This window comes from Panulirus ornatus, chromosome 6 (genome assembly GCF_036320965.1).
Source record: "Panulirus ornatus isolate Po-2019 chromosome 6, ASM3632096v1, whole genome shotgun sequence".
Lineage (NCBI taxonomy): Eukaryota > Metazoa > Arthropoda > Malacostraca > Decapoda > Palinuridae > Panulirus > Panulirus ornatus.
The window spans coordinates 14,197,894-14,210,393 of NC_092229.1; the positions used below are offsets into that span (position 1 = coordinate 14,197,894).

General features: G+C 45.8%; 1 protein-coding gene across 7 annotated transcripts in view; it reads right to left on the minus strand.

Moving 5' to 3' along the window:
• The window catches only part of LOC139749071 (glycine receptor subunit alpha-2-like), a 328,567-nt gene that overhangs the window by 196,700 nt on the left and 119,367 nt on the right, over positions 1 to 12,500 (minus strand). For all 7 annotated transcript variants that reach the window (XR_011712883.1, XR_011712882.1, XR_011712884.1 and 4 more), the window contains one exon: positions 5,123 to 5,190. Coding sequence is in view for 4 of the 7 variants with exons in the window: in XM_071662543.1 (XP_071518644.1) it covers positions 5,123 to 5,190 (68 nt within the window). In the remaining 3 variants the exon portion in view is untranslated. The remainder of the gene's footprint in view (positions 1 to 5,122; positions 5,191 to 12,500) is intronic.

Genomic DNA, 12,500 nt, shown 5'->3' on the forward strand with positions numbered 1-12,500 from the left:
CTTCACTTCCTCCAGTTTTTCTCCATTCAAACTCACCTCCCAATATAATGTGTGTTGCTGGCGCTAAGCATTACCGGGTTCCATAACCCGTGGCCACACCACACATTACACCCTTGCAACATATCCTCCCCTCAGGCCTAAGTAGAGCTCCCAATAATGGCGTCTTCCAATCCCACTCTCACACACGGGGTTAAGAGCTTTTCCTCTCACGGTGGCCTCACGCAGGGTAAGTCTTAATCCACTCTGCTCCATAACCGTCTACTGCTCCAGTAATACTCGCACATTTAGATCTAGGTAGTGAGTGGGTGAAGCACGAACTGTCTTCATTTCTCTGTCAGTTTTTAACGAAACTGACAGAAAAAGAGTTTAATGTATAACTCAACGATTTCGATTTCCTTATAAAATTATTGTAGAGGATTCTTCACAATGAATGAATATGTATTTAACTTATAAACATATGACCTCCCTCTATGAAATAATATATATATTCACTAAACAAACACGTACCTTCCTTTAAAACGTATATATATATACATACATATATACATATATATATATATATATATATATATATATATATATATATATATATACTACCTGTTGTGGATGGGAAGCTGTGGTTTCGGTGCATTTTACATGAACAGCTACAGAATGAATGTGAGCGAATGAGACCTTTTCTTCGCCTGTTCCTGGCGCTACCTCGTTCACTCGGGAAACATCAAAAAGTATGAAAGAATATGCTGATAACTACGAGGAAAAATGAAACAGGAAAAGCCCGTAGCGCTTTAGTTCAAAGTCTCATGTCTTCAGGGTAACACAGGGAATGAGAGAAGGGATAACCAGTACATGACCAGTATATACAGCTCGGGGATAACTAGTACAGGACCTACGTATATATGGAGGTCAGTCAGGAGCCAGGCTTCCACTGGTGTATTGGTGGCAGACTGACTACGCACCACTACCACACGAGGACTGACCATCACGATGCCTCCTCCTGCGTCCCACGAACACCTAAGCTCCAGTGGAGATCTATACACCACTTCATCCCCTCGTCTTTCCTCCCACTTGCCCTAAACTTTCCACCGTTCAGATACTACGAGCATCCCTCCCTGGAGCCGCCCTGATTCACCTCGAATTTCGTTTTCTTTCATTTTCTGTTTTTCAGCCGAGATGGCGTTTGACTGGGACATGTTATGACCATGTCAATGCGATTCTTATCTAGCTATCTATCTATCTGTCTATCTCTATATATACGTATGTATTACAATAACCAGAGAGAGGGAGAATGTGAGGGTGACGTACGTTATGAGGCAGTGGAGGGGTGTTTATATGACAGACGAAATTCTATGCTTCATCAATGGTATCGACACCTCCTCCCACACCCTCCCTCCCTCAGGCTCAGCCAACACACTAATGCCCGCAATCAATCAATCAGCTGACGCTGGGGCTCTAAACTGGCTCTACTCGAGGGGTAACCAATCTATCTGGAGTTTAACTTCCTAGGTGCGTCACTGTACTGCCCTTACGTGCGTTGGTGTGGCCTTTAATCTGACCCTTAAGGGTAGGGTTAATGGCCACGCCATCATAGCCAGGGGCCGTCGTGGTTAATGGCGTCCGAGCTACGTCTCTTCGATGTATATCAACAGACTTTCATATTCCTTTCTTGTATCTCCCCTGATGATGTGATTATTACACGAAAGTGCACTTGGGAACTTACCGTGTTTCATTTCCCCATGGACTCATAGGAATATACTTGATCACACGCTCAACTGGGATCCTTTCCAAAATATTATATATATATATATATATATATATATATATATATATATATATATATATATAAAAAAAAATATATATATATATATATATATATATATATATATCTTTTTTTTTTTGTCGCTGTCTCCCGCGTTTGCGAGGTAGCGCAAGGAAACAGACGAAAGAAATGGCCCAACCCACCCCCATACACATGTATATACATACGTCCACACACGCAAATATACATACCTACACAGCTTTCCATGGTTTACCCCAGACGCTTCACATGCCTTGATTCAATCCACTGATAGCACGTCAACCCCGGTATATATATATATATATATATATATATATATATATATATATATATATATATATCATCCCTGAGTGTCGTAAAGGACAAGCAAAAGGCTCAGACTCGGGTGTCACTGAGTGTGGATGTGACCAGGATGAAGAGGAGGGAAAGACTGGGCAAGCACGTCTGGGGGATGGAATCCGGAGGTTCTGGCCCTAAGCGGAATTATGCTCACGGGAAAGGGTGATGATGAAGGTCTGGGAAATGTGCTAATGGTCTGAAGTTAGAGCGAGGAGGAGTTGGGGGCCCGTGTGAAAGACTTTAAGGAAATGGACCCCAGAGAAATGTGAGACAATTAAAGCGGATTACGGGAGATGGGTCGTCGTTAGCGCTTACGCTCCCGGTGGCGAGAGGAGTAAGGAAGAGAAGCGAGTGCTTTTTGGGGGAGGTGGTGAGAGGGTGTTTCAGCAAGATTGATACGAGAGCTCGAGTGACAGCGACGGGTGATCTGCATGTAAGAGTGGGTGGTGAGGGTAGCTGAGGATATAACTAGGGGTCCATGGATAACCAGTGTGAAAGAAAGTAGGAAACAGCTTGTGTGATGCCAAGACCTGAAAAGGAATGGTGAGTGGAAATGCCTGGTTTACAGGAGGGGACACTACCGTAAGCATACATGGGTTACTTTAGTTGACGGTAGTGTGGCATTATTCACCTTCCTGTTTCCGAGATTTTCCAACTGGTTTCTAGAGTTTCCTATTAATTTCCTTCTTCTTTCTCTCAAGACAATCGTTTATTCCTATATACACCTGAACCTGAACACGATTTTTATTTCCTAGTTGAAATCTGTGGACATCCGTCAACCCGTCCTGAGGTAATTATCAACACATTAATTAGCCATAAACCATTTTGTACTTTAATCTGTATGCTAAACACGTACGCGGGTTTAATTAACAATTAACACACTGATGTGTTTGCGTCTGAGGAAGGGGATTTTGGCTCTGATATCGACCTGTAATGAATTGTTGGGATTTATAGTTGCGTCCTGGTTGTCACATCCAAAGCTTTCCAATACCAGGATTAAGGTTCCGGTGTGTTGTTACTGCAAGAGGATCGGGATGCCTTAAGCTGACGTACTTACTGCACGTATGGTCTTGGATCCTTCGTAGAGTGGTTGGTAAAAGGGTTCGAGTCTACGGTGGGTTGGTGGGTGAGTAGTTTCGTTGGGTCTAGGTTGACACGTCCGAAGCTTCAAATATACGGCTTTGACCACCGGCGTATAATCATTATAGGTGCTGGGTTAACATATCTAGGTTCCGGTTCGACAGCTTCTAATATTCCTCAGGTAAACGTTCTCATATGAAGTTATCAAACGGTTTCTAACACAAGATTGAAACATTCGAATAAAAGGTTTACGATCCAGTGTGTAGTTATGCTAAGGGTTTGGTTCAAGGATCCGAAGCTTCGAATATAAGGTTTATGATCAAATGTTCGAGTTATCAGAAGGTTCGGATGACAGAGCCAAGGAGTGAACAAAATGTTTAGATAATCACCATGAAGCAAAGATGCAGGAAATAGAAAATAGAAAATACAAGAAAAACGGAGAGCGGAGAAACACGGAGCCTAAGAAAACGGACAACACTCGTTCCTTGGCATCTGTGATCGTTAATGACAACGGAATCATCGTACAAATAGCCTGGCTCAGCGACACACATTCTGATTGGACGACACCAAATTACGGAGTTACGAGCGACTTAAAGAGCTGCTCTCTCTCTCTCTCTCTCTCTCTCTCTCTCTCTCTCTCTCTCTCTCTCTCTCTCTCTCTCTCTCTCATCACCAGTACACCCCCCCCCCCCCCCCGGTATCGGAGTGAGTGTTAGTGACGGGTGCGCTGTGAGCCAGCACTGCAGTGCCTGTCATGTTTCACTCCTTTGACCCAGGCTTGCTGTCTTTTCCCTTCTGCCTCACCCCATACCTGGGCCGCTGGCATTCGATCCACAAACACACAATCTCTCCATCACACATATAGCGCACGACACCACTTGCTTCTTCTTCGCAACTTCAAGTTTCCTTACACTCCTCACTAACCTCAGCTTTTGGCCACATCTCGTCGTGAATTCTAGTAAAAAAGCACTTGGTAACAGACTATCATATGGTACATACTATGAAAAAAAAAAAGTTGATTCATCACACGTCATCCTACTACCTATAGGTAAGGTGTGTGTGTGTGTGTGTGTGTGTGTAGTATTCTACGACAGTTCTATGCGTATTGTATCGAGTCTGGCTCATCAGATGATCGTGTTAACCAGTGAACAATTACCCTCGTACGTGATGTTATACACAAGAAGGAGATCATAACTTAAAGTCAATATCTAGCGAAGTTCTTAACCAGTTATGAGCATCATCACAACATCGGTAACCCATTCAAACCCTCCTTTCTACAACCTCCGGAGAATTCCCCTCAAAAGCCTATTGGAACCTTTCCTTTTACAATTCCCTTCCCTTCACACGCGTCACAGGGATGAGCAGTGAGACCAAGAGCTATTAGCTAAGTAGGCAGGCGCCGTCCATTATCTCCGCCTTGGAATCTATGGATATATGAAGGTGAATATCACTTTCCTTATACATGAAAGACTTGAAGGAAACCTGTGAGTGTTAAGAAACTTATTGAGTAAGACCATTATGCTCCTCTTGGCCCAGGCTGCTAGTTCCCAGATAAATGCCAGCTGGAGACGTGATCAAATCAGCTTTAACTCCGGCTTGAAGATGTGAGGGACAGTTGAGACGCCCATTATGCAAGTTGGAAGCTCCGGTGTGTACACACCATGACAGAGGAGGTGATGGATTCAAAACTTCAGATAACAGAACGTGTATTGCTGGTCGCCTGAAATGAATGGTGGACTGGTTCGTCAGAAGATTCGAAACACTTGGTTCAGATGTTACATGAAGGGACGACTGGGGTTAGACAGATCCAAACAACTGGATACAGTGTTGAGGCTCTGATATTCAATGAACAAGGTCCTTGTATCTGAAGCTTTGAACACAGTGTTGAAGTTCCAAGTGTGTACTCACCATGGTGGTCGGGTTGATCGATCCGAAGCTTCGAATGTATAATTCACACGTCACATTGGTAGGTTCATCTGTGGGAAAACAAAAATACATATATACTGAAATTCCACGATAATTTCACGGGAATTTCTGCTAATCGAGAGAATTTTACATTAAAAGAAGGACAGAATTACAGACGTTTACTTCAAGGAAGCAACTGTTTGTATCTTTTTAAGGTACTTATGTTTTTGCACCAGTCGGCTAACGTAAAATACTCTGATCTAAACTTTCGCTCTTGTTCTTCAACCAAGCAATTTTCTCTTTTCTAATCTAACATGAGGAACTTTTGAGGGCATCATAAGCTTTAACTCAGAGAGAGAGAGAGAGAGAGAGAGAGAGAGAGAGAGAGAGAGAGAGAGAGAGAGAGAGCATATGACCAGACCTAACCATGAGGGTCACGTCTCAACTCGGAGAAGATAAAGAATTTAGGGGAAGGTTGAGGACGGAGGCCGGCCACCTCCTGCTCGTCGTCACCAGCAGCTGATGATGGTGGGAGGCGTTGACATCCCTCACCCACCCCACCCGTGCACCTCACCTTCACAACCCCAACACCCGTGCACCTCACCAACACAACCCCAACACCCGTGCACCTCACCTTCACAACCCATACACCCGTGCACCTCACCAACACAACCCCAACACCCGTGCACCTCACCTTCACAACCCCAACACCCGTGCACCTCACCTTCACAACCCCAACACCCGTGCACCTCACCTTCACCTCACCATGTGAATCTCACGAATCATCAAATACAACTTTTCTGTTCATGATAACGGGGAAGGAGGTCCAGCATCAGGGAGGAGCGATCATGCTGCGCTGAGGCAGGTAACCTAACCCACATAGGAATCGCCTCCGCCACTCACACCAAACCTCAACTTCCCATGACATTCATGAGGTTCACACATCACATGACAAGGAGTAATTACCACATGTTTATATGTGTGATAGGAAGGCCTCACTGGCCCAGCAGTGCCGGACCCTTCCTGGCCCAGCAGTGCCGGACCGTCGTGTTCAAGTGTCGCACCGTCGTGTTCAAGTGTCGCACCGTCGTGTTCAAATGTCGCACCGTCGTGATCGTGTCGCACCGTCGTGCGTCGTGATCAAATGTCGCACCGTCGTGTTCAAATGTCGCACCTTCGTGTTCAAGTGTCGCACCGTCGTGTTCAAATGTCGCACCGTCGTGATCAAGTGTCGCACCGTCGTGCGTCGTGATCAAATGTCGCACCGTCGTGATCAAGTGTCGCACCGTCGTGTTCAAGTGTCGCACCGTCGTGTTCAACTGTCGCACTGTCGTGTTCAAATGTCGCACCGTCGTGATCAAGTGTCGCACCGTCGTGTTCAAGTGTCGCACCGTCGTGGTCAAATGTCGCACCTTCGTGTTCAAGTGTCGCACCGTCGTGTTCAAGTGTCGCACCGTCGTGGTCAAATGTCGCACCTTCGTGTTCAAGTGTCGCACTGTCGTGTTCAAGTGTCGCACCGTCGTGTTCAAGTGTCGCACCGTCGTGTTCAAGTGTCGCACCGTCGTGTTCAAGTGTCGCACCGTCGTGTTCAAGTGTCGCACCGTCGTGTTCAAATGTCGCACCTTCGTGTTCAAGTGTCGCACCGTCGTGTTCAAGTGTCGCACCGTCGTGTTCAAGGTAATGTCGCTGTACAGTAAGGGATCAACAAGCCAACAGCAAAGCATCGCTCTAGTGTGTGTGTGTGTGTGTGTGTGTGTGTGTCAAGCAGAGCAACCCAGCCGGAGCCATCAAATTACCACAGCAGGAGTATCACATTGTTTACACAAGTACGAAACTCCCGTAACAATCCACAGGACAATGGTCCCTCACGAGGCGATTGCGTTACATCGCCATTCTTCCGAGGAGGAAGTTCCTAATGAGCTATTGACGGCGAGAGCAGCAGCGGTCGCCGCTAACGACCGAACTTGATCATTAATACGACAATGACACATGTGCACCTGACACCCCACCCACCCGCGCCGTCGTCTTCCACGGCTGCCGGCACGAGCGAGACACGAGACTCACCCCACGTCCACACCTCCCACGTCTCGTCCTCTGTAGGTGGCGAGAGGCGAAGAGACAATCTTAGCCACACACACACACACACACGTCAGGTGAGTGACGAGGACGGACAAACACAACTGAGGGGAACGAAGACACGACACAGGTGAAGAAACACGTCAGGCGGAGCTGTGGTGCGGAAATGTGACTCTCTCTCTCTCTCTCTCTCTCCCCCCCCCGACGAAAAAGCAGGAGAAAGATCGCGACACGCTCTATGGCGTGGCGCTGCCCTTCCCTTCCGTCTGTTCAAACAACAATCATCGTCTCGGTAACATCATCGCAGGAGAGAGAGAGAGAGAGAGAGAGAGAGAGAGAGAGAGAGAGAGAGAGAGAGAGAGAGAGAATGATCACGGTGTTGTTGTCTGGTGTAGATTAATTATAACTGAAGTGTCGTGTTCCCCCAGTGTTGGTGGAGTGCCCGACTCCTCACACACTGGGGAATTCCTTGCCAATTCAATTTCCTCTCGTGTTGTGGGTCTTGCATCTCCCTGGGGTCTCCTGTGTTCTGTAATTACCCATTTGCTCTGTACGAGGAGGAAATCTTACACTCGTGGGTCCTCCCATCTCTTGAACAGTCTTTAACATAATACAATTTTTTGATTTCTGTATGCTGCTGTCCACACTCGCGATCCTCACGATTCATATCATGCCCTCATACCTCAAAAGTATATCTTTACATCCTTTCCAACGAGTTTTTTGTTTGACTTCTACACTTGCGGACTTCGAACTGTTTGCTGCTGATAATCATATGCACAGGTTGAAATCAGGTCACTCCTCACTCTTATTACTTGCATGTTGGACAAATGTAAGGCCTCTAACCTTTCCCTGTGACTCAGCTCTCTTAGTTCCGGTGCAGTTTTTGTTGCCCTCCTCTGCACCTTCTCTATTAGATCTTTGTGCTTCGTCAAGTGCAGTGACCAAACCTGAGAAACACATTCTAGTTTTGACCTAATGTAACATGTGAACAGTTGGCTGAATACTTTCATGACCGTACACCTGAATGTTATCAAAATATTTGCCAGCAGACAGTTTGTCTTTTCTGCTGTTCTCTTAATGTGGGACTCTTGGAACTCTGGTGATAGGTTAGGGACGACTTCTACTCCCAAGTCTCTCTCTCACGTAGAGATCCCTACAACTTGTATCAAAGTCTTCTTTCGCTGTGTCCCATCCTCATTACCTTACATATATTAGGGTTGAAGTTCATCAACCATGTATCAGAATAACTTTTGGACGTTGTCTTATCCCCTTATAGATTGATGCAATCTTCTTCATTTTTCACTTCCCTCATGACCATGGCATCATCTGTAAACATTCATGTGGGAGTCCATTCCTTCTGGTCAGTCATATATATAAATCAAGAAAAGCAAGGGTCCCAAAACAGACCCCTGTAGCACGCCACAAGTGATCTTAAATCTATTTCGAGATGGCACTTCTGACCTGCATCTTTTGGTCCTTTCCACTGAGACATTATTCTATCTGTCGTAGTAATTTCCCCTTACTGCTGCTTGAAGACACAACTTCTGTACCATCCTTCTCAGTGGTATAGCGATGAGTGCTTTCTGGCAGCCTAGATACTGATAATACACCTAGCCTTCGATTTCATCTAAAACAGAGTTCATTCTCTCGTAGAAATGTCGGAGGTTCGTACGCATGATTTCCTTCCCCTGAAACTGTGTTGTCTCCCATTTCGGTACCTTCTCATCGGCCGGATGTCATCCATTTGTTTTTTCAATATCTTTTCCAGTCTGTAAATGTCATCCATTTGTTTTTTCAATATCTTTTCCAGTCATTTACAGACCACACTCGTTAATAGACCGGTCTGTAGTTCAGCCCCTCCTCCCGGACTTCTTTATTATGGCTAGTTATGACGTTTGCACACACACACACCTAGTGTCAGTAGTAGCTTATATACCCATCAATATGAGATAGCAAAAAATACAGATAATAAATCACGTATCTTGATACAAAAGATCTCAAAACTAGCAGGAAACACAGGGAAACCAAACGAGTATTGACAAATCCTTTGGTCACCAGTGGTTGTCGTCATGAACGACCACAGACGACTTCATCACGACAAAAAGCGACCCAAAACTTTCGACATTGTCTTTCAAAATCTGTATCTCCTTGATCACAACGGCGTGGCCCTTAACTAGATATGACGGTGTCGACTTTTCACCAGAACCCTTATATATAAAAGAGTCCAGCGTAACGTCCATTGAGCACACCCAGGGGTCGCATCGTCGTGCACGAAGGATTAAATGAGGAGACACACACCACATGACGACTTTTAACACCACCACGTCATCAAAGTCTGGCGTGAACCACACCGTACCAACCCAAGCGCCGGTATCCTCCACACACACACGACACCTTGACGATCCCCAACTTTTGCGAGAATTTTTCAAACCAACGCCAGTGTTGTTGGTAAATACGTGACCACATACGAACGTGGTCTCCCAACGAGCTCATCACCATCGCATCGTGAAGCACCGTCGTGTGACAATATCCCTGCGAGAAAGACAAAATCCTGCAATAACGAGACACTGTTTATTATGAAAATGGAAAGCTTGACCTATGAGACGAGGGGAGGGTGTACACAGTTGCCCGGAGTACATAAAAGTGTGTGTTATCGTACTGAGTGGATTTTCCCCCAGACAACTGGAAGCCTTTTATGGTACAATTTGTAATCCAATTTTCTTACTTGCCTTTTACCATCTGTCTCCCACGAGCCTGCAGACAGAGCACACGAGTGCTTGTCATGCGTCTAAAACGTTGAGGGAGTCTCTCGCTGGCCCTCCGCCGCCATGATTGGCTGGTTTGAATTACTGTAAATGTGTCCCCAACAACCGTAGAGTTGCCAGCCATCATATTTCCTGCGTTTTCTTACTACAGTCTTTGTTATCTTCTCTTCTTTTTTCTCATTATCCATGCTTCCGTCTCTTATTTCTTTCTTTCCTGTTGGACATCAACACTTTTCTTTTTCTTTCTACCTTTAAATATTGTAGTAAGATCTGGCAGGGTCTCTCCTCTCTCTCTCTCTCTCTCTCTCTCTCTCTCTCTCTCTCTCTCTCTCTCTCTCTCTCTCCCCACACATTCTCTTAACGGACCATCGTAGGCCAGCTGGTCCACTGAAGGATTCTAAATCTGTCAATCGCCGAGGAACCATTCTTTCACCCAGCTGGTTCCTCGGTTTCCCTTGATATGATTACCTTTCTCTTCCCGGTGCACAACTCCCTCGTTTACTGCATTTTTTTTTTTTTTTGTATCATTTGTGTTTCCTGGAAATTAATTCATAATTTAGTAACGACTAAACGACTACTGTCCTTACCGACACTACTACGACCACTACCATCACTATATCATCACCATCACAACATCCACCATCACAATCGGCAACAGCCATCATCACTACACCATCACCATCACGACATCCACCATCACTATCCACACCATCCACCATCACTCTACCATCACAATCCACACCATCCACCATCACAATCAACACCATCCACCATCACCACCACGACATCCATCATCACTATCCACACCATCCACCATCACTCTACCATCACAATCCACACCATCCACCATCACAATCAACACCATCCACCATCACTATCTACACCATCACCACCACGTCATCCACCATCACAATCCACACCATCCACCATCATTATACCATCACCATCACGACAACTACCATCACAATCCACACCATCCACCATCACTATACCATCACCATCACGACAACCACCATCACAATCCACACCATCCACCACCACTATCCACCACTACCATGACCAACACCAACTTCACCATCTCCAACAACATCCTCCACCACCACTGCCACCAAAACACCCGCCACCAAGACCTCCCAAAGCTCCACCATCGCCACCATCATAATGACTACCACCATCATCATCATCATCAACCATCTCCGGCCCCGGCATCTTCGTCCATTACGTGGGACATCATCATCCACAGAAGCAGCAGTCCTGCCTCCTCCATCACTTCTTTATCACAACACACAAAGCTGATCATAAAACAGTTAACATAATACAGGAGGTGGAACAAGCTCTCTCTCTCTCTCTCTCTCTCTCTCTCTCTCTCTCTCTCTCTCTCTCTCTCTCTCTCTCTCTCTCTCTCTCCCCGAAGAGGCAGCCCCAGAAAAAGACAAGGCCACATTCGTTCACACACAGTCTCTTGCTGTCATGTGTAATGCACCGAAACCACAGCTCCCTTTCCACATCTAGGCACCACAAAACTTTCCGTGGTTTACCCGAGACGCTTCACATGCCCTGGTTCAATCCATTGACAGCACGTCGACCCCGGTATACCACATCGTTTCAATTCACTCTATTCCTTGCACGCCTTTCACCCTCCTGTATTTTCAGGTCCCGATCGGTCAAAATGATTTTCACTACATCCTTCCCTTCCAATTTGGTCTCCCGCTTCTCTTCGTTCCCTCTACCTCTGAAATATATCTCCTCTGTCAATCTTTCCTTACTCATTCTCTCCATGTAATCAATCCCTCTTTTGCTCTCTCAACTACACTCTTTTTATTACCACGCATCTCTCTTACCCTTTCATTACTTACTCGATCAAACCACCTCAATTTCAACATATCCACCATCTTCCGCACAACCCTATCTATAGCCCATGCCTCGCAACCATATAACATTGTTGGAACCACTATTCCTTCAAAAATACCCATTCTTGCTCTACGAGATAACGTTCTCGCCTTCCACACGTTCTTCAATGCTCCCACAACCTTCGCCCCCTCCCCCACCCTGTGATTCACTTCCGCTTCCATGGTTCCATCCGCTGCTAAGTCCACTTCCAGATATCTAAACACTTCCTCCAGTCTTTCTCCATTCAAACTTACCTCCCAATTAACTTGTCTCTCAACCCTACTGACCCTAATATCCTTGCTCTTATTCACAGTTACTCTCAGCTTTCTTCTTTCACACACTTCACCAAACTCAGTCACCAACTTCTGCAGTTTCTCACCCAAATCAGCCACCAGCGCTGTATCATCAGCGAACAACAACTGACTCACTTCCCAAGCTCTCTCATCCACAACAGACTGCATACTTGCCCCTCTCTCCAAGACTTGCATTCACCTCCCTAACAACCCCATCCATAAACAAATTAAACAACCATGGAGACATCACGCATCCCTGTCGCAAACCGACATTCACTGGGAACCAATCACTTTCCTCTCTTCCTACTCGTACACATGCTTTACATCCTCGATAAAAACTTTTCACTGCTTCTAACA